Consider the following 26,200-nt stretch of genomic DNA (forward strand, 5'->3'; position numbering starts at 1 on the left):
ATTTATATAACTAAGAAAATGGTATGCTCAAAAATCAACAATATGACTCTTAGGGAAATCATGAATCTCTGGAACAGGTATTTCTGGGATATAATATACTTCCCCATTTTCATTAACCCTTTCTCTATCCTTTTCGCTAATAGAATAAATTTCTTTAACGTTAGCCTTCAATAAATCAAGTACTTCAACAAAGTTCTTTTGAATTTGGTGAGCTTGCTCTCTCATGTTTCGTCTACAAAGACCCTCAACAACTCTCACAGCGTCTGGTTTTGTTTGGTTTAACCTCTCAATCAATCTTCCGACTGACTGAACCAAATATTCTTCTTCATAAATAGTTCCCTTCTTACCACGAGCACGCTTACGCTCTTCCCTACGCTTGTTTTTAGCTGTACGTCTGGAAGCACCAGTCTTTGCAGTACCCCCAGTTTTGCCTGTGTATCTGGTGAAGAATGATTCTTGTGTTGACGTCTCAGAAGGAGCAACAGAAACGTCATCCGCTTGCTCAGTTTCCTGGCCATAAAAGGCGTATGGGTTCTCCTCCTTCTTCGCGCGTAGCTCTCTCAATCTTCTTAACTGTGAATTAATCTGGCCTTTACAATCGGCGAGTAATTCTGCAATTATACCAAAACCTTCGCCTAAACCGGGATCGACAACTTCTTCCAAGAGTTCATCTTTCTTGGCCTTTATCGCCACAAGAGAAGCAATATCATATCTATAGGCCTTACAGTACAAAGCTACGGCTTCTTTAACATTGTCCAAATATTCCAATTGAATATCAGCAGCATCAACATATCTATGTTCAAAAGTCAAAGAAGATATCAACTCTTCTGCGACTGACTCAACTTCCTCTGGGAATTTCTGAACAGCGATGGACATGGCCTCACGCCATCTTTTCGCTGATTGGTATGCCCCCATTGCTTCTTTGAGCTTTCCTAGCATCTCGTACGCCACCGCCGCATCCGTATACATTTGATTTGATGACAAATGCTTTGCGTAAATGTTATAAATAACATTCTGCTTCTCAGAATCATAACGGTAAAGTGCTAAACCATGCTTATACAAATCATGAGATTCAACATAGTCTATGACTTCCTCTGAAACATTACCATCTTTATCAATTTCGGACAAGTGTTCCAAAGCTTTTTCATAGTTCCCTAAGTAATCATCAATCAAAAACTTACGGCGTAAAGGCTCATTATCTTGTAATTCTTGTAAAAATGGCAGATATTCACGAGGATCCATTTGTGATTTTTGGGCGACTAATAATGCTAAACTGACATCATACAAAGATAGGGCAGATTTATAAACCACGTTGACGTCTTGCAAAAAACACAAGTAAGTTACACAAGAGTCTTTTTCTTCAGAATTTTCTAGTTCACTAATTAGTTTTAGTGCAGCCGATAAGTTTTGAGGGTTTTGGGATGCATATGCTGTAATGATCGTTTGCAAGTATTTCTTCTTGTATTCAGGATTGCTTAATAAAACATTTAGCACAGCATCGCATATTTTGTTGACTTTAGAGGTTTTGGGATCAAACATTTTCTTTTTCATATATATTTGCATTTCAGTCAGTGGTGCTGGTTCCATTCCAAATGACTTCGAGATACCTGAATAAAGGGTTTCCTTATATTTTGTTTTGGTAACGTCATCTTCCGACAAACAGGAAATAAATAAATTGAGATAATCAACCCTTCCGATTTGGTTGATAAATACTTCTAAGTTTTCAATAAATAACTCTGGCGCATAGTCATGCAAAATATCAAGGTTAATTCTGTGTGTACGACAAACAATAAACGCCTCTTTATAACGTTTTGCCATGATATTCTTTCTTACCTCTGCCAGTACCATAATTCTTGGATAAATTGTTTCTAGATTACCACGTGTGGCTTGCAAAACAACGGAAGACTTAGATGGAATAACGGACACTAAAATGGAACCTCTTTCAATGGCACGCACTCTTTCATCTTCCACACCCTCCTCTACCAAAGGCAATGGCTTGAAATCGGTGGAATTTAAATGCACAAACTGTAAATTGTGTTGTGCCGTGGTGAACAACAGAAAGGAATCGGTAATCTCCAAGGAAGTAACTGCCGAAGCCAAAAGAACTTGATTAGCAAATAACTTACCGTTATTTGTGATACCAAATGCAACTAACTCAGAACTTTCTGCAGACCAGTTGTCATCATCTTCTGCTGATGTGTTATGGACTCTTTTTACTCTAAAATCACGTACCAATTGAGGAAACTTGGTAATTTCCATTAACTGGCCTTCCGCATCCAATTGGCAAACTGTACCATCGCGAGTTTCATACACCAAGTGGTTATAATCAAAGTCACTTCTTAGTAAAACGATTTTATCATAGACCTCCACAATAGTTATTAAAGTTGGTTGCGTAATATCCTGGATATCCAAAAGCGCTATTCTAGAAAGGTTATCTGTGTCAAGCAACACACCGACAATGGAATCGTTAATAAATGCAACTTGCCTTAAAGAGTCAACCTCACTTGTGAACTCAGATTTGGGGAATTCGCAGACTATACTTGGATGTTTGCCTTTTTTCATTTCTTCGATACTTGGGACGGCTGCGAAAATTAGAACATCTTTGTTGATTGCTGCATATATTTCATTCGAAAAACTGCACGCTACATCCAATACATTTCCTGGAGTTTCAAAATCACGATAGTACATTGGAGGAGGGACATTAGCAAGAGCTAGAGGAGTGATATTCACTGTCCTTCCATCAACAACAAGAGAGGTACCGTTATCGAACGGCTCTAATGTCGGACCCTGCGCCATCTTATAAGCGAAATCAACGATATTGATAAATCCAGCATCAGAAAACATCAACGTGAAGTCCTTTTCTGGGTGCCATTTAACGTAGGAAATGTCGCTAGCGTACAATTCTTGTTTTAAATACCAATGGTAATTCTTGGACGTCCACAACTGAATGCGGTTTGCCAATACTACGGCTAGTGCCTCTGAGTTACTATTCCAGCATACACTTTCTACCTTCTCATCTAGAGGTAATCTTGTATCAAATTCACCATGCCTTAAACCGTTACGTTCGAAGAAAATCACATCCACTGAATCCTCCTCACCAAGGTCGGTTTTTCTTTGAATGGACGCAATCAAAGAACCTTGTGGTTTCCAGCTTAACTGGTGTTCCATCCCAGTTACTGGCTCAGAAGCACTATCCAATTGGCCTTCACGGGAAAAAACTCTGAAAGCTCTTCTTTTTATTGATTTTGTTTCATCATCTTCGTCTGGTACCTCCTCTACAGAAGAAACAGCAAAATAATCACAATCCCCTCTCCAAGAAATTGTGATTTCATGACTGTCCAATGCGGTTACATCACCAGTATCTACCATATAGGGCATGGTCGGATCTCTTAATTGGTTACCTACCAAACCTGATGCCTTTAAGCTGGCTAATGCTTCTCTTTCCATGGCACGTGCACCTTTACCTCTGAATTGTGTTTCCTTTTTACCCCAACCAACGGTGACGTGCTTTGAAATCTTAAGATCATCTACCTCTAAATGGTATTCCGATATGGGTTCGAACAGTTTACTTAGAACTACCACGTTACGATCTTTAGTCACCATGGCCAGCGTCTCTTCGTCATAGGACCACTGCGCGGCTGCAATTCCGTTGTCTATAGTACCCATAATTTCAATTAAAGTTTCAGCTGGGTCCAAACTGACAGGATCATAAGTGGCTGTAATGATATCACCTTGTTCAAAGACAAAGACTAATTGGTTAATATCCGCAAAATGAACAAAAGATAATAATTTGTCGTCAAAAGTCTGAATGTTGAATGAAGCCAACACATTCCTGGAACCATCCTTCATGAATTGTTGCACTTCAATAGCACCAATATCCGTAGAACCGAGTACACATGTTATACTGTCGGATAATGTATCAAATACCGAGTCTAACAAAGTGAAAGATAAGTCATCTTCATCGCCTTCTGCAGTAGACGCCGTTGGCTTAAATTTACCCTTATTCAAGGTAATAAGATTACGCATATTTGATCTTAGCTCCTGCCTCTTTGACCCACTCTTGTCATGTTCAACCATAAGCCATTAGGCATTTGTACTGTTTCTTGCCTAGGCATCGCTTTTCATTACTATGGAAAGAAAAAAAAATTTGATCATCGTGTTATACGTATTAGATCATGTGCTCCAGCCTTGTCAGCAATGCCTCTTTCAATTGAGGAAGTTCTGTATTCTGTAGCTCATTGATTCTCTGCATGTAGTAGTAATTGGCCAGGTCCACTACAGTCACTGGTTGATCATTCCCTGAAGATTGCGCATTTTTTGGGATTCCGTTTGCGAAGATATCTGTAACCATTGTTTTGAGCCCTCTCAGAGATATGTCGCGGCAGTATTGAGGGCCATATAATTGCACCAACTTGTGTGTCTTGAACTCTACTAGTACGTCATTATCAATGACGGGATCTTTTAACAGCGTTTGCAAATCAACCGACTTATCTCGATGAGCTAGAGTTTGTTGGCGCTGCAAAACTAATTGCAGCAACAATAACACAACGTTTGAGGGGCAATCCATCGTACGAATCTTGAAGTCCTATCAGCAGCTAACGAAGTAGAGAATTAACTGTAAATGCAGAAACAAAGCAGGATTACACCGTGATTTGATGAAATAGCACGTTCCCTTTGTTTGTCTTAAATCGCGTTTCCGCGATGCTCGAAAAAGAACACGAGAGGAAGGTTCATAGAGAAGCAGAAGGAGGAACCTTTTGATGCTGCTGTGCTTATCTGCTCAGGCTACAACAGGAACTGGAACATGGAAAAATCGATTGCCAAAGGTTTAAGCGACAAACTATACGAAAAACGGAAGGCTGCCGCCTTGGAGTTGGAAAAGTTGGTCAAACAATGCGTTCTAGAAGGGGACTATGATCGTATTGACAAGATAATAGACGAACTATGCAGAGACTATGCATACGCTTTGCATCAGCCCATGGCTAGAAATGCAGGATTAATGGGCTTGGCTGCCACAGCAATTGCTTTAGGAATAAACGATGTTGGCCGTTACTTGAGGAATATTCTTCCTCCAGTTCTCGCATGTTTTGGCGACCAGAATGACCAAGTAAGATTTTATGCGTGTGAGAGTTTGTACAATATTGCAAAGATTGCGAAGGGTGAAATACTGGTCTATTTCAATGAAATATTTGACGTACTCTGTAAAATTAGTGCTGATACAGAAAACTCGGTCCGAGGAGCAGCTGAACTATTAGATCGGTTGATAAAAGATATTGTTGCTGAAAGAGCATCCAATTACATAAGCATTGTAAATAATGGATCGCATGGTTTGCTTCCAGCCATAAAAACGGATCCAATCAGCGGGGATGTCTACCAAGAAGAATATGAGCAAGATAATCAATTGGCGTTCTCTTTACCAAAATTTATTCCTTTATTAACAGAGAGAATTTACGCCATTAACCCTGATACGCGTGTTTTTTTAGTTGACTGGCTTAAAGTCTTGCTCAATACCCCAGGACTAGAGCTCATATCGTATCTACCATCATTTCTTGGCGGGTTATTCACGTTCTTGGGCGATTCTCATAAAGATGTCAGAACAGTTACACACACCCTTATGGACTCACTACTTCACGAAGTCGACCGCATTTCAAAATTACAAACTGAAATTAAAATGAAGAGACTGGAAAGACTGAAAATGCTGGAAGATAAATACAATAACAGTTCTACTCCAACGAAAAAGGCCGATGGTGCACTTATTGCTGAAAAGAAGAAAACTTTAATGACTGCATTAGGTGGGTTATCCAAACCTCTGAGTATGGAGACTGATGATACCAAATTATCTAATACTAATGAGACAGATGATGAAAGACACTTGACAAGCCAGGAGCAGCTGCTAGATAGCGAGGCAACTAGCCAAGAACCTCTTCGCGATGGCGAAGAATATATACCTGGTCAAGATATCAACCTCAATTTCCCAGAGGTTATTACCGTTCTTGTGAACAATTTGGCATCATCTGAGGCAGAGATTCAATTGATTGCATTACACTGGATTCAGGTTATTTTATCCATTTCTCCAAATGTGTTTATCCCCTTCCTTTCAAAAATTCTTTCTGTGCTTTTAAAGCTATTGAGCGATTCGGATCCGCATATTACTGAAATTGCTCAGCTGGTGAACGGTCAATTACTCTCATTGTGCAGCTCATATGTGGGAAAAGAGACAGACGGGAAAATTGCATACGGGCCAATCGTTAATAGCTTAACTCTACAGTTTTTCGATAGTAGGATTGATGCCAAGATTGCCTGCTTGGATTGGCTCATCTTAATTTATCACAAGGCTCCAAACCAAATCTTGAAACATAACGACAGCATGTTCCTAACTTTGTTGAAGTCATTATCAAATAGAGACTCGGTGCTAATCGAGAAAGCTTTAAGTCTCTTACAGAGTTTATGTTCTGACTCAAATGATAATTATTTACGTCAGTTTCTTCAAGATTTATTAACTTTATTCAAGAGAGATACCAAATTGGTGAAAACTAGAGCAAACTTTATCATGAGACAGATATCTTCCCGTTTATCACCAGAACGTGTTTATAAAGTAATTTCTTCGATATTGGACAATTATAACGACACAACGTTTGTGAAAATGATGATTCAGATTTTAAGTACAAACTTAATAACTTCACCGGAGATGTCGTCGTTAAGAAACAAACTTAGAACTTGTGAAGACGGTATGTTTTTCAATAGTTTATTCAAATCTTGGTGTCCCAACCCCGTGTCCGTGATATCCTTATGTTTTGTAGCAGAAAATTATGAGTTAGCTTACACAGTGTTACAAACTTACGCGAACTACGAGTTGAAGTTAAATGATCTAGTGCAGTTGGATATTTTGATTCAGTTGTTCGAATCACCCGTTTTCACAAGGATGCGGTTGCAACTTTTAGAACAACAGAAACATCCGTTTCTGCATAAGTGTCTATTTGGTATACTGATGATTATACCACAGTCAAAGGCATTTGAAACATTGAACCGCAGATTGAATAGTTTGAACATATGGACATCCCAATCTTATGTCATGAACAACTATATAAGACAAAGGGAGAATAGTAACTTTTGTGATTCCAATTCTGATATCTCGCAAAGGTCCGTTAGCCAAAGTAAACTACATTTCCAGGAACTAATTAATCATTTTAAGGCCGTTTCAGAAGAAGATGAATATTCATCAGATATGATAAGGCTTGACCATGGTGCTAACAATAAATCACTTCTGCTTGGAAGTTTTTTGGACGGTATTGACGAAGATAAACAAGAAATTGTCACACCAATCTCGCCCATGAATGAAGCTATTAACGAGGAGATGGAATCTCCCAACGATAATAGTTCTGTCATATTAAAAGATAGTGGCAGTCTGCCATTCAACCGCAATGTATCCGATAAATTAAAAAAATAACTACCCATTACCTGATTGAAAGCATCTTTGGTTAAGAAATGGACCTGACATGCTACATAAATAGATACGTAAACAGATATTTAACCGAGACACATAAGATGACCTATTGCAACAACTCATCCCTGTAATGTGTTTGAAAGTTAACCCTTTTAATTTCGCGACGGATCTGCGTATTAATGGCATTTTTCTCCAATTGTTGCATTTTCTTCATACCCTTCTTATATTGCTTCTCGGTAACACCACTGACCATCCTTCTATCAGCAGCTGTAATCGTTCTTCTGCTTTCGTTAGGGTTTGGCTGCGAAGGTAAATTTTGTCTATAGTACCTCTGGCCCGCACGATGACCTAGCCTAGCGCCTGTTGGCAAGGTAAGTTCTAAACCAGATTCATCAATAGATACGGTGGTATAGTTTGCATTAATGTCATTTTCGGATGAGACCAACGTGATATCTACCTCCCCATCTTCTTCATCATTTTTGGCCCCATAGACAGATGAAAGCTTGGAAGTAATTGCTCTGTCATTCTGAAGATTTTTGCTAATAGAGTGATCATCGTAAGTAAAATCGTAAAATGGGGCGAAAAGCTGACGCTCCTCCTTTGTTTCATATGGCAGCCTGCAATGACGCTTAGAAGCCATATGCGCTCTTATACTTTCCAAACCGGAGCCATGAAAGTTACAACACAGACAGTTATGATCAATAACAATCATTTTTATTAAAAACTCTAGTAAACCGTTTAGATCAATCAAATATGACCTTTCAGGTATGAAAAGACCATGCTCGCTAAACATATGTTTGACATTTCTTTCCACTTCTTTATTGTCTTTCCCGCAATATATACATTCCGTGATGGTAATCTTTTCATTTTCTTTATCACTTGGCTTATCCGCTATATCTAGTTCCTCATCACTAGTAGCATACTCATAATTAGAGTCACTAGTGAAACCGTATTCAGAGACAGTATCTTCACCATAATCTGTATTCGTGTTTTCTGTTCCTACTGTCAAATTAGATAATTGTGAAGATATTGATCCAGAAGGGGACACCGATCTATTCTGTTTTTCTTTAGCAATATCCCTGTCTTTCCTCTTCAATAAGTTCGTACCAACTTTTCTTCCTCTCTTTGACTTGATCGGTTTCTTCTGTTTCTGAGGCAAAGCGTTACTTTGGTTCATAACAGGCTTTAGAACAGGGAAACCAAACTCATCAACCTGATTTTCAGCTTGTTCCTTTTCTGAAATTTGCAATTTCTCAGCAAACTGTTCCGCACCAATTGGCGGCAGGTTGGCAATTCTTCTCTTTAAGTTGTACCTGTGCCATTCGGTCTTCATGTGATATCTTTGCAAATCACTAGTCTTGAACTGAATAACACAACAGTTGCATGTAAAGAAAGTAGAGCTCATCTTTCAAAATGTAAATTCTGCTGTTTTTAAGCTGCTATAACCCAATAATGATAAGGTGATTGTAAGATGAATTGTACAACTGTGTTGCCACCGTCTTGTGACTATTGCATATGACTAAGTCGTTTTATTCTCTTTCGTGAGTGGCAATTTTGAAGAAACGACCCAAAAAAAAAGGACAGAATTCTACAACACCTGTACCTCCAAAAAACCCATTTCTTTTCTGTTTTTACTGAATTGTAATTCGCGCTTGTCTATTCGTCATTCTGAAAAATTTCACGCAAAACAACTGATGACAGATCTTGACCATAGCATAGCATGAAGGTGCAGGAACATGAGGCAGGAGCACCCTACGGGGCACCGCGAAAATAGCTGTGTGAAAGTGCTATGCGATACACATATAATTAATGGTTATTAGATGCGCGCATTTAACATTTTCCCTAACTCAAGTAATAGCTGAAATACCACGAACAAAAGTGTAAATTAGGGTATGTACCAAGTTCTATTCGAATTTAAAGGTTATGAGGTACAGGAAGGCTGAAAAATGAAAACTTCGAGATGAAATAATCCACGTCGAAAGTAATGCTGAAAACACAAGTAGCTCTGGATTCAAATCATAAGGACGTACAGAAGTGTTGCTGACAAATCGCTTCTTTTTGATATTAGAATTTCATTCAATGAACAACGGATTGAAGAATTGTCGTGTCGACAGGATTGTACATTTTACCAGGACTGAGGAATGAATTCAACGGCTTTGCCGAACAAATCACGGCATAACCTGCAGAATAACATAACAACATAGCGCTTATTATCATTGCGTATGCTGGCTGAAACGAACCTTTCACTGAATCAGCTCATATCGCATGGACGGAATAACAGGTATAAAAAATCCACGAGTTATCAACCTCATTCTCTTTAAAATTGGAATCCAATCAACCGAATTCATTTGTACTAACAACGTTTCCTATTATTGCAGATAAAATGGCTCACGAAAACGTCTGGTTCTCTCACCCAAGAAGATACGGTAAAGGCTCCCGTCAATGTCGTGTTTGTTCTTCCCACACCGGTTTGATCAGAAAGTACGGCTTAAACATCTGTCGTCAATGTTTCAGAGAAAAAGCTAACGACATTGGTTTCAACAAATTCAGATAAGCCATCATAAATAAACAATGACGAATATATAAATACTATATGTATACATATATCAAACTGCCTTTGTACTTTTTATGGTCCTATTGCTCCCCGAATCTTTAGATCCTATATGTGCTCTTGAGTATCGTTGGAGGATTCGTCAACTCGAGGTACGAGATATGCTTTGTCTCTTCCTTGTATTCGCTTGCTGATATTCCGTACCCTAGATTTCTTACTTTCGAAATACATTACCCGGATCAATTCCATTATTTTCGCCTTTCAAAAAATTTCCCGGTTGTATAAAAAGGCAGGACTTCGACAGTCAACAACAATTTTGAGTATATTTACCACATTTTTTCTGATTTTTTTTTAAGAGGGTGAATCAAAAATTTATTTTTTACACGGAAACGATGCCACAGTTGACTGAACCTGTCTTCTAACAGTAGTTAATTGCCAGTATTTCAAACAAGATTTGAAATACGAGTTTCCCAGAATAATTTATTTGGACAGGATAGGAAGTCCGATTTCTGTGTTGTCTCAAACGAGGCGATAGAATTGGGATGTCGAAGAAAGTCTACATTACTCATATATTTACGTACTGTCTCTTGCAGGTAAAAAGTCTTGAAGATCAGTTTCAATATTGAAACTAACAAATTTAGTTAGTTTCTGTACTTAGTCCGAGGTATGTATGCTAAGATTAGAGGATGGTAAAAAAATCAGCTATGAAAATACATGTACGTACGTTGTCGTGCAACACAACCCCTTCACTTTCTATTTCACTCTGATTCAGAACTATTATTCAGCTTAGGAGGCGCGGAAATCTCGAAGTCTTTCATTGGTTGACGAACGGGAGCTACAAACAGCGTCGACTTGAATGCCCCGACATCTTCGATCAACTGGCCAGTTGGATACTTAGCGGTGTCCAATTCATTTTCATTGAGCTCTTTGTTTTCCACTTGAGATTTCAAATGTAGAATCAACTTCGATGCGTTCTCGCTCATTATATAATTCTCATAAAAATCTATCATTTGCTGCTTTGTAATGTTAGCAACGAGCTTAGCCTTTTTTTGACGATGTGTGAAATTGTAATCACCTAAGTAAATTGCTGCTGTGTATCTGGCGCTTTCCTCGGCCATATTCTTGAATTTTTGCAATAGACTGTTGCATAACGCCTCTTTGTGTTTTTCAAAGTCCTCTTCTGGCATATCCCTCAAAACCTGGCCAAAAGTTTCATAAAAATTGTTTATTCTCCATTCTAGATATGGCGTGGTATGTTCTGACTGAATCAAGATCCTAATGTTCGCTGTACCGTGATTGTTCAAACTCGAACTAAAAACAACGTAGCCCAATTGCTCTTTTGTTCTTAAGGTATCAAAACATGGCTCGTGAATCAATTGCGCAAATAATCCGCTGAGGGCAGATAGGTCTTCTGAATAGACATCTAGCTGGGTGACATGTTGAATACATGAGTTAACATTCTGGGAGTCTTTCAAAGCAGTTTCATATCTGAAAGTTTTGCCTTTAGGAAGTAAGTAGGATCTCAACCGGTTGTTAGAAACCTGCAGATTATGAATGTTGTTTGGAATCAAAGACTTGATCAGAGAATCCACCTCCAATGCTTCTTCATGTTTTATGTTTCCGTGGATTAAAGTTTCAAAATAAACGCCTTCGTAAATGGTGGGTATGAAGTTGATCAATTGTTCAAAGGTCAATTTTTCAAAGACTTGTAATTTTTCTGCAGTTGACCAAGAACGTTCATTTATTATAGCATTGTAGTAATTCGACATTTGTGAATAAGGAACTTCATATAAAAGGTTTTTCAAGTGACGTATGGTCTTATCTTTCAAAATCTCAAAACGATCCTTCTTAGGTTCGAATGAATTAACGCCTTGTAAAAACCTTGTTAATAGAATGATCAATTTTTCGTTGAACCCAGACGCGGTAATGGCGAGGCCTTGATTAGTTTTATTGAATGATATACGAAGATCGGCACAAGCAGCATCATATTGTACATCTTTCAAGGCATCGTTGGCCAGCTGAGTGTATAGCGTAGAAAGCATACTATTAATGATGCTTGCATGCGTATGTGGAAGTTTAAAAGACAAGTAAATGTAGCCTCGTGGTTGCCAGAATCGGTCGTCCTTCTTGTACCATAATTTGCTGACGTCATCGGATAATAACAAAACAGGTTCATCTAATGGTTTTATACCGTCAATTTTATCAACCTTGAAATTTGTTGAAACGAATTCATTTGGACGTGGCAAAGTCAGAGCAGGGTTCAAACCTGGCGATTTCATGTTTTTTATTAAATCTGCCGGATAATCTACCACTTTATACGCAGTACCATACCATTTTTCAGCAGAATCTGTTTCTAAACTCCTTGAGATCAGAGTAACACGAGAATTTTCCGGGACCAGAGCGTCCGTATATTGGGTAAGCAAATCAGGTTCATATTTCGTTAACAAACCCATGGCTAAAATTCTGCTAACAGGAATGTAATCCTTTTCCAAGCATTTTGCCAATGATGAAACTGTGGAAGATGGGCTACCAGCTTGCTTAAACTTGAAGGTAGCATTAGAGATATCTTGCAGTTCATTGAATATCCATTTTTGAGGTAGTGAGTTTTTCAACATTTCAATATACTGGAAGATCAAGACAATAACATCGCGATAGTGTGTCAACCCGTTGTCTGTTAAATCTATATCGACAGCAAAAAAAGCATTTCCTTTGGACACAGTATGCCCACCAGCAGATAGCTCATTGGCCCAGCCCAATTTTTTCAAATGTGCTAGTAATGAACCGGACCCTTCATGGCCGATTAAATGACTTAATATCCTCGGTGGCTTGGACTCCCAATGTTCCTCCATATCAGGGACAGTGAAAGAGATTTCTAGTTTTTTCAAATCTTTCACAGGACGGACTTGAATTATTTTTTGCAAATGCTCAGGCTGCATAATAGGTTCCGCATAAAGGGGTACTTCACGACCGTTATTGGCTACATCCTTGAAGAGATCATAAGTCCAATCAGAGAGAGTATCAAGGTCTTCTCTACCAAGAATACATAGCTTCATTAGGTTAGCGGAGTAAAAATTCTTATGGAATTTTAACAGTTCATCTCTAACATTTAGTCCATTTTCCTTTGGCAATGTGCCCAAAGTTTCGATGTTTCCTGTAGAAAATTTGTGATATGGATGTTTTGTATTGGTCAAAGACTTGTCTAATTGGTAAATTCTCCAAATATCATTCTGTAAGTTCTTTTTGTTTTCGCTGTTAACGGCGTTGATCTCTTTATCAGTAGAGTCCTTGTTGAAAAGAGGACAAGAGAAAAACCCTGAAAACCTGTCTAGCGCACCAAATAAATGTTGGTGATTAACCTCAAAAAAATAATTTGTGTTTTGCGATGCTGTGTAGGCATTGGATGAACCACCGTGCTTGCTTAAATAGCTCGAGTATTCGTTTTCGTCTGGAAATTTCTCAGAGCCCATGAATAAAAGATGCTCGCAGAAATGCGCCAATCCAGGTAGGTTCTTTGGATCTTCAAAGGCGCCAATATTGACGTCTAGCGACGCTGCTGCTTTATCTGCTTTTGGGTCCTGGATCAACAGAGCCTTCAGCTTATTAGGTAGCTCAATAAACCGATACGATCTTTCGTCTAAATCCGGCTTTAAAAAGTCCAGATTGAATGTCTTAAAATTGGATGTCATATTATAAGGATTTGTTGTGTAATAGCGTGATAAGCACGTGAATGGCTTGAAGCGTCTTACGGTGAAATTGAGACTGATAGGTGAGAGGTGAACCAATTGAGTGAGGAGTGGTTTAGTTACAAATGCAGAAGAAGAAGCTAAAAGAGATACGCCCATACAGAGCAATATCAAAATGAGCAAGAATGAGGTCTTCCGAATGGTTGGTTCTGACTTACTATTTGATTTCACTTTCTCTGATTCATTCAGGAAGAAAAGGGCGAAGTCCTCGAAATGAAAATTTCAACATCATTAACAGACCGGCGCGCGCCTTTACAATTTAGTATGTACGCCACCAATAAAAGCTGCTTAAACAATAAGCTAGAAAGCCCAAAGGGTGTTAAATAGTACAGCGAACCCTTCAGCAACGGTACATCAACAACCCCTTGAAAAGAATAGAGACAATACAGCTACAGTCATCCCCTTCTCTTGTATTTTTGGCCACAATTGATTGTATTACATCATATTTTGCCTGTGCGCTTCTTCTATCTTTTCCGCATAAACTAGGGGAAACGCGATGAAGAAATGGATTGGCTGAAAAATACAACAATTGTAGTGTTATTCAGTCATTCAACTGACAAAAGTAACAAACACAAGAAACGTCAAGTCCAGTGCAATATGCGAAAGAACACTTTAGATATGGTCACTATAGGTATCGCATGCCTTGTGGGAGTCTACACGGGCACGAGATTTTTCGAGCCCATTGTTATCGATAGATTGCGTAAGGATGGAAACTTGAGAACGGACATTCCCATCCCAGAATACGACGAGGACGGAAATCTGTTAAAGGTCACGCCGTCTTTATCATCCACACCAGCTGCACCACCTACACCACCTACACCTCCTACTCCACCACAACAGTAAGGAAGCGTACTAGAAAATACCTCTATACTTTCTTTTCCTGTATATAGCATCAATAGTAAAGCCATTATAACGTTACAAAAACCTATTACCCGGAAAATTACTATTTATAGAAGCATTGGACCCATGCACCACATGCATTAGGACCCATTATTTCTTTTTTACAATTTTTCCGTTAATTTTTCACGAATTTTTCACCGTTTATAAACACTCTCGAACTTATAAACAAAGGGATGATAAATAGATTTCGCCAGTTGTTAATACACACAGGGTCAAAGCTCACAGCACTACTACACTCGTTCAACACTCGTTATATATTATCATGCGTGCCACCACTTTATTATCTTCAGTCGTTTCTTTGGCATTGTTGTCGAAGGAAGTCTTAGCAACACCTCCAGCTTGTTTATTGGCCTGTGTTGCGCAAGTCGGCAAATCCTCTTCCACATGTGACTCTTTGAATCAAGTCACCTGTTACTGTGAACACGAAAACTCCGCCGTCAAGAAATGTCTAGACTCCATCTGCCCAAACAATGACGCTGATGCTGCTTATTCTGCTTTCAAGAGTTCTTGTTCCGAACAAAATGCTTCATTGGGCGATTCCAGCAGCAGTGCCTCCTCATCCGCTTCTTCATCCAGCAAGGCCTCTTCTTCTACCAAGGCTTCTTCCAGTAGCGCTTCCTCCTCTACCAAGGCTTCTTCCAGTAGCGCTTCCTCCTCTACTAAAGCTTCTTCCAGCAGCGCTGCCCCATCTTCTAGCAAGGCTTCTTCCACCGAATCCTCTTCTTCCTCTTCTTCTTCCACCAAGGCTCCTTCCAGTGAAGAATCCTCTTCCACTTATGTCTCTTCGAGCAAGCAAGCTTCCTCCACTAGCGAGGCTCACTCTTCCAGTGCTGCCTCTTCGACCGTGTCCCAAGAAACAGTCTCCTCTGCTCTACCAACTTCTACCGCCGTTATTTCTACTTTCTCTGAAGGTTCTGGTAATGTTCTAGAGGCAGGAAAATCCGTTTTCATTGCTGCTGTTGCCGCTATGTTAATCTAATTATCTATCACTTTATTTCTAATGGGTTAAGGTATCTATCTTTTATATTTCTTATTTCCTCTTCTTATATGATGCGGATGATTTTATTTCTTCAAAAAACATTTTAAAACTCCTCTTTATTTCGTTATGTTCCAGTTCACTACGACTTCTTTTCTCTTAAAGAGCAAATAAAAGTATATAAATCTATATTAAATGAAAATCAAAAAAATATTTTTTCGATCAGCTCCTTGTTCTTTTCATTTCAAAGTTTTTTACATTGTTACACATGTGCATGAATATATATGTTTGCAGAATATTTTTGGCGACGCTTAACTCGCCATTTCAGTATATGTCGGTGGCGGTACATATCTGGGCAGAGCTTCAGCTTCAACGTGCTCTCTAACTTGACAAAAGATCTGAACAGGATCAATGTTTACTTCAGATTGCTTCCTAATTCCATTGATTCCCCATTCTATCAGTAGCTGTAAACTGAATGTTCTTTTTATCGTGCATGTCTTGAAACTATACAACCTATTGCCGCGATGTCTATAGTCTTCTTCATTAAATACCAACTTTCTTAAAATGGGGTGATCCTTTAACCGTAATTCACATTCAAACATAGAACCATCAAAATTTTCTCGTATTTCGTTTAAGTCCAAAAGAGGTTTATTGGATTTGAGCTGATTCAAATCAATCTCGATTAGCTTCAAAGAAGAGTAATTGCCGTTCGCTATTCCCTGAGATAAATATGTTGTAGTCTCTAGCAAGTTCAGTTGTAGTTTAAGTGGGGTAATTTGCATTTTGCTCAAACTTGCTATATTCCCCTCCATGACTACATAGACCTTGTCAAAATTTTGGCTGCCAGACCTAAACAAGTAGTCTTTCCTGTATATTTGCTTCAAATCTCGACTTCTAACCTCTATTCTCATATTGCTTTCCCCATCAGGCAACCCCATTTTATAAGTAGATGGGAAAACTTTCATACCATTTACTAGGCGAGTAGATTGTCTTGTTGATGTGACTGATGATACCGGTCTCGATCTAATGTCGCCGTTTTCTATCAATATAGAATTAGCTTGAGAAAAGTTCCTGTCACTTTTTATATATCCGACTCCATTAACGACTTTGACGTCCTTTGATGGCACCTTTAAATTTGAACTATTGAAAAATTCATTGTTGGTGACCATACTATTTCCTCTACTATTGTTACTGAAGGCATTAAGTTCTTCATTGTCATCTTCATCAGGTTCTATAATAAGATCTTTTGGCTCAGGTATAAATTCGAACGTCTCGATTTCCCTTATCAGTTTATGGAATGGCTTAAACCAAGATGAAGATTTCCCTAGCTCTAATTGAACTTGCACCATATATATAACTTTTCCAAAAGAGTAAAAATACAAATCCAGATTATCGATTTTATTAAATTCTTGCCAATGACTATTGAACGTAGGTGGGAGTCGGGCATTACTTCTTGTCACAAACGCTACTGTCTTTGCCGTATGATTTTTCAGACATTCAGGCTTTCTGGGAAACTTGTCAAATTGAAAGCTATAATTATATGAACCTGGTTTAACTTTGAACGGCTTGGAGGAGCCATCAAGAGCATTCCATACATTATCTGGAGGGAAAACTCTCTGTTCGAATTTCATTAATGTATGAAAGGATTTGTTGTCTTGGCCCGGCATCATCATGCCATTCTGTTGAAACATGTACTCTTGATCAATTTTTGTTAAGGTCTCTGAGAATCCTTTTAGAATGACGGAAATTTTCCTTATAGATAGCGCTTTTGTTAACTGAAGACTAACTATCCCTGACATTTGATCATTAGAGCTATAAAACTCCCCGTTGTACGGTGGGTTTAAGGATATTGAAATTTTTGGAGCCATGGTTTGACAAACTGTATGGTTCTCAACCTTCTCTAATCAAAAGCAGAATCTTAAATATAAACACTCACAGAATATCCGTTGGTCAATGAAGTAATTCTCCTTTGTACTGGCTGCTTTTTCTCCTCTAGTTTATGTAATTCTACTTTTGGATGGGTGCGACTGCTTTTAATTGATTGAGTGGCGGTGTTAGAAGGGCTGTAGAGTCGAAGGCTTGTTTCTCTCTTACGCACCTCTTGTGAAAAGGGCGTGCACCTTCCCCAGGACCCTCTCTCACCCTCAACCCGCATTTTGCTGAGAATTTTCACCAAGGCCCTAGGTGATATTAGATTCCACCTGACTAATTGCATTACAGCCGACCCAAGGCAATATCAGTTTAATAAAATATCATGTATCTCACCCTCTTCTTGGTATTAGTAAAGAGACGCCTGATCTTGTAACAGTGGTGAAGATTGTACTAGAGCAGAATCAAGAATTTAAAAAGTGTAAAGGCAAGGCAGAGGCGATGTACATAAAACTTCGAAGTAAGAAATATTTAATAGTTCTCGCCACATCACTATGCAGCTATATAAAAACTACTATAAACGTTTGTTTTGTTCCTTACGCACAATATCCTTGCCTAGAAATCGTTTTTGAAATTTAAATTTTTATTACCATTTATTTGATTCGCCTTCAGAAAAATATGGAAGAGTGCATATTTAAAAAGGACTATTTCAGCATATAGTAAAAGTCAGGTTATTTGTTTATTTGCGATATCAGAGTAACTTAAACTAACTATGCAGGGCACTTTTAAAAGGTTTTACCATCCCACGCTTACGCGGATGTCCTTCTTGGATAAATTCCTCAAGCCTATGATGGCAACGGCTTCCCCAAAGGAATACCAGATCAAACAACTGGTCAAGCCAATAGGCTTAACACAAGCACCAAGGAAAAGCACCAAATACTCCCAGGGGAACTCTTTGAGGGATATGTTTGATTCGGAAAAGACAAACCACAGAGTTAAAGAGTTGGCCGTTGAATTCAGCAAATCTGGACTTTATGACGTGCAAGTCTTCCAAAAGACAAAGGGGAAATTGTTTATAGCTCCAGTTTCATATTGGAAAGAAGATAAAGCTTTGTTTTTTCCTCATTTGATAGGAACGGCAATGGATGGTACGAAACAACAGAATATCGAGGATATGTTAAGGGGTAAAACCAGTATAGTGAGGTTATTTAGTACAGCATCTGGCGATAAGTTGAGTAGTTCATACTTCCAAGGAATCGTAGACGATAACAAAAAAACTGACTACTTGACTGAAGCTGATGCGCGTTTAAGTTTAAATGACAGTAACGTCCAAATCATCGAGGTCAATCTTGTAGAAAACGCTGTGAAAAGTGCTCTAGTGAAAACGCTTGCTCGTTGGGCCAATCGCGTTCCATCCTGGCGCCAGCCATTTTATTTCGAATGTTCTAGAGGCCAATGGCCATTTTCCGTCAGGGAAGAGCTCTTTTGCAATAATGTCTTTTCTGGATACGTCTTTCTTGTGGACCAGCAGTTAAAAATTAGGTGGGCAGCTTGCGGGGAGGCTACTCCATCTGAAAAGGAAGCATTGTGGAAGTTTGCCAAACGTCTGTGAAGTTGACGCTTTGTGCGGCGGCCAACAAGGGATGGGCGGCTATTTGGCGATCGTGTTCATTCCCCAAACTAACACGAAGAGCATGAGAGAGAAAAAACAAAAGTGCTTGAAACAGGTAAGACGTTTATCATTGATATCACCAAAGAAATATATAATGCCGGATTCTATTTTTGAACAGCCCTTTGTTTACTGTGGTGTTTGCCACAGAAGAACATCGCATGGAGATCCATTGAGGCTGACCTCATGTGCTCATATCCTCTGTTCGCAGCATTCTCCATTAACATCAAAGGTGTGTCCTATATGCCGTTCGAGCGATATCTCCATCATTAACCTTGTGGAATCTAAACAGCTGCCTACCGACATTAGGATTTTTTTTGAGCCACTGCCCCCACTTTTGGAGTCGTTATATAATGTTTCCCAATTCCAACTGAATGGGCTTTCGAAACAGTGTCAATACTATCAAAATCATTGTTTAAAGTTGAGAGAAAAATGTGCAAGACAACAGCAGCTGCTATATCAGGCCAAAATAGAGTTGGATTCTATGGCGATTCTTAAGAAAAGAATACAGGAATTAGAGTCAGTTTTGAATCATAACAATGTTTCTTCGATGTCAGTTGGTGTGCTACCAACAAGAAATAGCCATCAAAATCATTACCAGCCCCCTCCAACCGTTGATCTGACAGTTGATGATAATAGTTTAGAAGAATTCGAAGCCAAATCCTTTATTAAAAAGTTGAAAAAAAACTCTTCTTTGAGAAATTCTTCAAAAAATAACAATGGAACTGTCACTCCCTCTACAAGTGGTCGTGTAAATAAAAACCAGCCTCTCTTTATGGAGACATTGAATAATCCTAATAGAAATAGCATTCCTCCTCCTGGAATGAACCCAAACGCAAATAGTAATCTACCTAATATTTCGACTATTGCAGAATCAACCAATCTGAACAGATTTTCGTTCTCTCCTGTGCGTGTTGCAAAAGGCTTCGATGGAAAGTTGCCAAATCTTGACATCCTCACGAATAATGGCTCTGTATCTTCCAAAAATATATCAAGATTATCTTCAGCTTCTCTCCAACCCTCTTCGCCTCTATCTTCATCATCAAATAGGCTTATTTTACCAAATAGTAACCTCAAAGAATTGCATCATTCAAATACACCTTTAACAAGTACCTCGACGCAGTTTCCCTCAGCTTTAGAAAAATTAAAAATAACAAGGAAGAGAAATAATACTATCAGCGGTTCGAATAGAATAACACACAACTTGAGCTCACACGTAAGAAGCAGTGGTCTTGCCTTTTCATCTTCATCGAACTCATTGCAACAAAGTAAACTGCCGAAATCAAATATACTAAAGCGGTCCAATTCAACTCAGCAACTGACTAATACACATTTGAAGAGTGATAATCATCTGCCACCTCGCTCAAGTAATACTGTGTTGGGTAGTAGCAAGAAAAACAATAAGTTTAGAAGGATTAGGTAAATAGGTGTAAGGATTCCCCGTGACGAAAACAGCCTTCAGAATAGATAGAGTATGTTACTGTATTATAAAAGTTATTCTATTTTCTTATGTGTTACTATATATGGTATTATTTTAGAAGAAATTTGTCGAATTATGTTCTTCTTAGATCCTTCTTTCCCGCCGTCTCAATACGAAGGCACAAGGAGAGGATTATGAATATATGAAAAGAAAATTGTACAAATAAATAAAACGATGATATGCGCACCTAGGAATAGCAAAGAACACACTCTAAAACGTCTCAACCAAGCACGCTATGTACACACATCTATCCTTCAAACTTATGGGGGTGTTTTAAAAAGCACCTGACTTTTTCAATTGAACATAGCAGGCAACAAATGGAACAGCAAATCCAATAGCGAAGAACCCGAAATGAGATAAGGCGTAAGGTGTCTTTCTTCCTTTGACTTTGAATGGGATATTTTCATACACACCGTCTTTGAAGTGTACTGACCTCTTCATGATAATAGGTCTGGTCATGATATTGCTACTTCTCTTAGCTGTCGTTCTAATCATCTGTTGGCACAACATTGCGTAATGGAAATGGATAACTTTTCTGTTTAGTTTGCTCTGTGGCTCTATCTAGAAAATTAAAGGATACAAAACTAATTAACCATTCTTATAAATCACTAAGCCAGCACAATGGTTTCTACTGCTGTCAGCCTTTATTTTCAATTTTTCTTAGTCCCCTAGCTTTTCCGTAAACACCGAACACTTCTCTCGTATGATTGGTGCAAACCGTTTGGTGAAAAAAAGCACATTTGCATATACAAAAAATTAACAAATCTATCATATAATAATTAAGATATAGAGTTCATGATCCTTGTGCCATTGATCAAGCCATCGGCGATGATGATAAACCTTTTATTGATACCTTTTTTACCTAGTATTTTTTGCAAATGCTTCATTATAGCTATTTCACCCATTGTTACACCTCCGAGGAATACTACGAGTGCAATATCCTCTGCAGCATGAAATGTCCCATTAGATCCGTCTATGGACCGTCTATTATTGCTCTTGATGCTTGCATTGATCTTTTTTGTAATGGTTCCCGGGACCCATATACTCTCTTCGATCGCATGTGAGTCTCCATATAACTGTTCAATTAAATCCTCCGTTTGAGAAACTCTAGGTTCTCTTGACAGTATAAAAGGCTGCTGCGAGGAATAATTATGGAACAAGATAGACCTATCATATAACATCTGAACCAGTCTCATTGTCAAGGGCACTACACCACTGTAAGCAAAAGTGGCTTCCGAGAAGTCATCGTTCTCATTTGTGATTTTATCGGCAGCATGCTCGTCTTCTATGGGTACTGTATTGAACCATTGTGAAATATAACGGTATTCTTTCTGTAATCTTGTTGACTTACTTGTTGTAATATGCAAATCAGTTTTTCCCGTTTTGCTAGTGAAAAATCCTAACTCAGCCAATGATTCAAGTTGAAAGCATTTTTCAATGCCCCAAGAGTCGATCATAAAGGTTCTTAGATATTCATAATCCTTTTCTCGAAGTGAATTTTTACAAAGAGACAATAAACAGATTAATCTGAGAATCTTCTTTTGATCAACCTCGTACTGGTACTGCAACTCGAGTATAATATCTTCAATGTCGTTATTAAGTGTATTTCCCATCAAAATTTCCAGCTCTAACTCTAAGATTTTATTGAAAGATCCGTACTCTTCAGTCTCTACCACTTTCAAAACGTCGGATGATAAGGTTGTGTGATTTTTCAAAAAAGCTTGCCTTTGTTGCAAAGAACCTAAGGAATCAACGAATTCTTTGATTTCATGTACGCTCTCGGCTTTATGCCTTGTATCATATTGCGTTTGTAGTTCCTTTGCCAATTTATTTAACTGCGGCCCAATCGACCCAAAATTTAAAAATTTCAAATCATTCCATATTTTATCTTCCTTATAATTGAAGTTCATGTCTTTCTCCTTTATCTTTATGCCAGAATTGAATTCATATAGATCATCTAGTATTCCTGCATACGTAAGTTGTGTCAACAATGGCGTTATAGGATCGGTATTCCTTTCCAAGATAATCAAGTCCATTTCTAGTCCACAGTTGGTTCGTTCACCATAAAGCGTACCCTTGATGAATAAATCATTCTCTGTTTGATGCTCATCGATTCGTTTCTTCAAAAGATGGCTACATCTCTTAGACAGATTACCTATCGACACAACATTTGTTATGATACTATTAGTTTCAAAAATCAAGCTCTGCAACGAATTGACCATATCATCAACCAGTATTGACTCTGTGGCACTCTGCAAAGAACGTAAGTTGGGATAATACATGTTTACATTTTCCATGTTATAAAGGGAATGAGTCAATAGAACATTTTCATCAATCTGTGGGAAGGGCAAGAGATCCCAAGGGTAAAGGGTATATTCGTTCGATAGCTCCTTTAACTGAGATTCAATGACGTTAGGGAAATGTGTTTTTTTTGAATTCAAATCGAAACCATCCTTTTGCCATTGCTCTGTATCCTCCAAAGTATTTTGGAAAGACGGTTTCCATCGACAGTATATTATATGCAAAGATGATAAATTGTGCTTTTGAGCAGCATCAAGCAGTTGTGGAGGGAGTCGGAGAGATGTTCTGACATCAATAAGAAAAATAAGATCCATTTGCGGAACGCTGCCTAAGGCACTCGGTAAATCGTCACTTAGCTGATCATCGAGTAACGTAATTTTCCTTACAGGAGTTGATTGAGTCAAATCTTGGAAAGTTAGCAAACTATTGAGTACTGGCAATACACTTGGTTGAACCACAAGAACTTCATCATTTTGAGATATCTCATTTAAGGTAGCACATAGTCCATCGGCATTTGTTAATGAAAATTTCTTAGTATTCCAAAATCTATTCATCGTGAAATGATTTGATAAAGTTGGAGATGGGCAATATCAGCTTTTTCTTCCTTTCTCGAATTTTCTATCTTTTAACTAATTAACATATAACTAGTTCCAATTTGCTAACCTTTATGATATTTTATTTATGTATGTTCGTGTGAAGTGATTAATATATTATACAAAATGACCGGAGTTCAGTATAATTTCTATCTACTATTATTGAGCACACAAAGGAAAAGAATTGACTATGAACAAGCTTACGAAGATGAACCGCTTCTTAGAGCAAACTCTTCATAATAAGAGAGCATTTCTGGAGTAATGCCCCTAGCAATTCCTTTAAAAGCTTTCTCAAAATGACGTAATTCCACTTTTGCGACATCTAAATCTTCCATTATGGCAGCCAAGCCCGCTTCTTGACAAAGCAGCACAACTTCAGCTCCGGAATAACCTTCTGTACGGTCTGCCAATTCATGAAGATCGACTCCAGACTCTTCTGTATTAAATTTCTTTGTGCACTTCTTTAAGATTTCCAAGCGGGCGTTTACGTCTGGAGGGCCAACGTAAATGTGTCTATCTAACCTACCAGGCCTTAGAAGAGCAGCATCTATTTCATCAGGTCTATTCGTCGCCGCTACAATAACTACACCCTTTAACTCTTCAACACCATCAATCTCATTGAGTAAAGATGTGAGCACGTGATTAGCTGCAGAGGTGGAACTCCCGTCTCTATCAGGAGATAATGCATCGATTTCATCAAAGAAGATAATACTTGGAGCTGCAGAGCGTGCTTTGCGGAAAATTTCTCTTATAGCTCTTTCGGATTCCCCTACATACTTGTTAAAAATTTCAGGCCCTTTCACAGCTAAGAAGTTGATACCCGATTCTGTAGCGAGAGCTTTTGCGGTTAATGTCTTGGAGCAACCTGGCGGCCCGTAAAGTAATACACCTTTTGGTGCAGAAATTCCCAGCCTGGCAAAAGTCTCCGAAGCCTCCAAAGGCAACTGTATCATTTCTTTCATCTTTGTTTTAAGCTCTTCTTGGCCGCCAATGTCAGACCAATAAACTTTTGGCATTTCTAAGAAGATTTCTCTCATTGCGCTGGGTCTGATATCAACCATGGCGCTCTCCACATCTTTCAATGTAACTTTTAGGGAAAACTTGTCAATATTGGCGTCTGTTCCTAGTCCTCGTTGTATCGTCTTCATAACTGATTCTCTGCAGAGAGCAGTTAAATCAGCACCAACATAGCCATGCGTTTTAGAAGCAATGTACTTGATCGCTTCAGAATCTAATACGTGACGATCCGAGGACATTCTTGAGAATTGCTTAGTTAAAATGTCAAATCTGGCATCAACGTCTGGTATACCAATTTCTACTTCTTGGTCAAACCTGCCAGGTCTCCTGAGAGCAGGGTCGACAGAATTAGGCCTGTTTGTAGCAGCAATTACCACCACTTTACCTGCAGCGCCCATGCCATCCATTAGGGTAAGCAATGTAGCCACGACTCTGCTCTCAACTTCACCGGAGTCATCGTTTGCTCTATTTGGTGCTATTGAATCAATTTCGTCAATGAAAATAATGGAAGGCTGGTACTTCCTTGCTTCATTAAAAATATCTCTTAATGCCGCTTCCGTTTCACCAAGATATTTGGAGACGATTGAGGGGCCATTAATGGTTAGGACGTGTGCGTTGGACGTATTTGCTACAACTCTCAAAAGCATAGTTTTACCAGTACCTGGGGGTCCGTGAAGAAGTATACCTCGAGGGGGAGAAACACCAAAGCTACTAAATAGCGTCGGTTGATGAAGAGGTATTTCAATAGCACTTTTCAGTGATTCAATCTCCTTGTCTAAGCCGCCCACTGCTGCATAGGATAAGGGCTCCGGAAGATTGTATTTACGATTTGCCTGGGTTTCTTTCGAAAAAGTTATATGTGTGGAGCCTTTTCTGAATATAAAAGGTGGAGATAGATAAAACAGGTTATCTAATCCACCGTACATATCGTCCATGTTAAGATCTAGTTGGCTGACGTCGGGAAGCGAATCATCGCTCGCATCTGTAATTACGACATCAATGCTTTCATCACCTGCTTTTGTTTTTAAGTTTTGAAAAATCATTCCAGGCATTATAACGCCACTATCATCCAGTAGCTTTTGAATTACTTTTTCCTCCATACATTCCAAAATATTATATCCTTGTAAGGACCCCACGGTAACCTTAGTGGCATAAGGTGGTTGCACCTGGGCTTTCTTTAATTCTAGACGATCACCAAGGATAAGGTTCCCAACAGATCGTATAGTTGTGGAAAGGGTGATAACATTAACAGGATGTACTTCTTCATCACCCGCTCTAGCTATTACTAAAATACCATTTTCGCCTATCTTACCGACAGTACAAAATGATCCCGGATTTATCTCAAGCGAGGATAATACGTTAGGATGAATATATGCTGTGCATGTTTCCTTGCCATGATCTTTAGAAGGATGTGGTCTGGTAATAAATTCAGCAGGCAATTTAAATTTGGATGCTTTTGCATCAGCACTATTAGAACTTGCCGATGATTTCTTTTTGGAACCGGAAGAACTAGATTTAGGAGCCATTTTCCTTTCTATGATTGGGCAATTTTGAGAATGGGCAATGTTGAGAATTCAATTGTATATTGTTCGCATATTAGTTTATGTGATGAGGCAATATAAAATTTTCTTACAATAGTCCGCCCGTTGCTTACATG

General features: G+C 38.7%; 14 protein-coding genes and 1 non-coding gene across 15 annotated transcripts; 7 read left to right on the forward strand and 8 right to left on the reverse strand.

Moving 5' to 3' along the window:
• Nucleotides 1-27: 27 nt before the first annotated feature.
• On the reverse strand, nt 28-4,077 carry IKI3 (Elongator subunit IKI3; the record flags this gene model as incomplete). Its single annotated transcript, NM_001182273.3, has 1 exon — nt 28-4,077. One exon carries the CDS (start codon nt 4,075-4,077, stop codon nt 28-30), a length of 4,050 nt encoding a protein of 1,349 aa, NP_013488.3.
• Nucleotides 4,078-4,168: 91 nt separating this feature from the next.
• SWC7 (Swc7p) lies at nt 4,169-4,567 on the reverse strand (the record flags this gene model as incomplete). Its single annotated transcript, NM_001182274.1, has 1 exon — nt 4,169-4,567. One exon carries the CDS (start codon nt 4,565-4,567, stop codon nt 4,169-4,171), a length of 399 nt encoding a protein of 132 aa, NP_013489.1.
• A 237-nt stretch (nt 4,568-4,804) lies between these two features.
• Nucleotides 4,805-7,447, forward strand: VAC14 (Vac14p; the record flags this gene model as incomplete). Its single annotated transcript, NM_001182275.3, has 1 exon — nt 4,805-7,447. The coding sequence occupies one exon, from the start codon at nt 4,805-4,807 to the stop codon at nt 7,445-7,447; it is 2,643 nt and encodes an 880-aa protein (NP_013490.3).
• Nucleotides 7,448-7,550: 103 nt separating this feature from the next.
• Nucleotides 7,551-8,849, reverse strand: REH1 (Reh1p; the record flags this gene model as incomplete). The annotated part of the gene is made up of 1 exon (NM_001182276.1): nt 7,551-8,849. One exon carries the CDS (start codon nt 8,847-8,849, stop codon nt 7,551-7,553), a length of 1,299 nt encoding a protein of 432 aa, NP_013491.1.
• Nucleotides 8,850-9,827: 978 nt separating this feature from the next.
• RPS29A (40S ribosomal protein uS14 RPS29A) lies at nt 9,828-9,998 on the forward strand (the record flags this gene model as incomplete). Its single annotated transcript, NM_001182277.3, has 1 exon — nt 9,828-9,998. The coding sequence occupies one exon, from the start codon at nt 9,828-9,830 to the stop codon at nt 9,996-9,998; it is 171 nt and encodes a 56-aa protein (NP_013492.3).
• A 358-nt stretch (nt 9,999-10,356) lies between these two features.
• SNR34 lies at nt 10,357-10,559 on the forward strand. Its single transcript, NR_132233.1, has one exon. It is a non-coding gene; the product is annotated as an SNR34 (small nucleolar RNA).
• A 194-nt stretch (nt 10,560-10,753) lies between these two features.
• STE23 (metalloendopeptidase) lies at nt 10,754-13,837 on the reverse strand (the record flags this gene model as incomplete). The annotated part of the gene is made up of 1 exon (NM_001182278.1): nt 10,754-13,837. One exon carries the CDS (start codon nt 13,835-13,837, stop codon nt 10,754-10,756), a length of 3,084 nt encoding a protein of 1,027 aa, NP_013493.2.
• Nucleotides 13,838-14,242: 405 nt separating this feature from the next.
• ECM19 (Ecm19p) lies at nt 14,243-14,581 on the forward strand (the record flags this gene model as incomplete). The annotated part of the gene is made up of 1 exon (NM_001182279.3): nt 14,243-14,581. One exon carries the CDS (start codon nt 14,243-14,245, stop codon nt 14,579-14,581), a length of 339 nt encoding a protein of 112 aa, NP_013494.3.
• Nucleotides 14,582-14,900: 319 nt separating this feature from the next.
• Nucleotides 14,901-15,617, forward strand: CCW14 (Ccw14p; the record flags this gene model as incomplete). The annotated part of the gene is made up of 1 exon (NM_001184303.1): nt 14,901-15,617. The coding sequence occupies one exon, from the start codon at nt 14,901-14,903 to the stop codon at nt 15,615-15,617; it is 717 nt and encodes a 238-aa protein (NP_013495.1).
• Nucleotides 15,618-15,925: 308 nt separating this feature from the next.
• ART10 (Art10p) lies at nt 15,926-17,482 on the reverse strand (the record flags this gene model as incomplete). The annotated part of the gene is made up of 1 exon (NM_001182280.3): nt 15,926-17,482. The coding sequence occupies one exon, from the start codon at nt 17,480-17,482 to the stop codon at nt 15,926-15,928; it is 1,557 nt and encodes a 518-aa protein (NP_013496.3).
• A 773-nt stretch (nt 17,483-18,255) lies between these two features.
• ATP10 (Atp10p) lies at nt 18,256-19,095 on the forward strand (the record flags this gene model as incomplete). The annotated part of the gene is made up of 1 exon (NM_001182281.1): nt 18,256-19,095. The coding sequence occupies one exon, from the start codon at nt 18,256-18,258 to the stop codon at nt 19,093-19,095; it is 840 nt and encodes a 279-aa protein (NP_013497.1).
• A 31-nt stretch (nt 19,096-19,126) lies between these two features.
• Nucleotides 19,127-20,575, forward strand: CST9 (SUMO ligase CST9; the record flags this gene model as incomplete). The annotated part of the gene is made up of 1 exon (NM_001182282.3): nt 19,127-20,575. The coding sequence occupies one exon, from the start codon at nt 19,127-19,129 to the stop codon at nt 20,573-20,575; it is 1,449 nt and encodes a 482-aa protein (NP_013498.3).
• Nucleotides 20,576-20,905: 330 nt separating this feature from the next.
• Nucleotides 20,906-21,142, reverse strand: COX8 (cytochrome c oxidase subunit VIII; the record flags this gene model as incomplete). The annotated part of the gene is made up of 1 exon (NM_001182283.1): nt 20,906-21,142. The coding sequence occupies one exon, from the start codon at nt 21,140-21,142 to the stop codon at nt 20,906-20,908; it is 237 nt and encodes a 78-aa protein (NP_013499.1).
• Nucleotides 21,143-21,411: 269 nt separating this feature from the next.
• Nucleotides 21,412-23,487, reverse strand: VPS33 (tethering complex ATP-binding subunit VPS33; the record flags this gene model as incomplete). Its single annotated transcript, NM_001182284.3, has 1 exon — nt 21,412-23,487. One exon carries the CDS (start codon nt 23,485-23,487, stop codon nt 21,412-21,414), a length of 2,076 nt encoding a protein of 691 aa, NP_013500.3.
• A 239-nt stretch (nt 23,488-23,726) lies between these two features.
• Nucleotides 23,727-26,069, reverse strand: AFG2 (AAA family ATPase AFG2; the record flags this gene model as incomplete). The annotated part of the gene is made up of 1 exon (NM_001182285.1): nt 23,727-26,069. One exon carries the CDS (start codon nt 26,067-26,069, stop codon nt 23,727-23,729), a length of 2,343 nt encoding a protein of 780 aa, NP_013501.1.
• Between the last annotated feature and the right edge of the window lie 131 nt (nt 26,070-26,200).

This window comes from Saccharomyces cerevisiae, chromosome XII (genome assembly GCF_000146045.2).
Source record: "Saccharomyces cerevisiae S288C chromosome XII, complete sequence".
In the NCBI taxonomy this organism is placed as follows: Eukaryota; Fungi; Ascomycota; class Saccharomycetes; order Saccharomycetales; family Saccharomycetaceae; genus Saccharomyces; species Saccharomyces cerevisiae.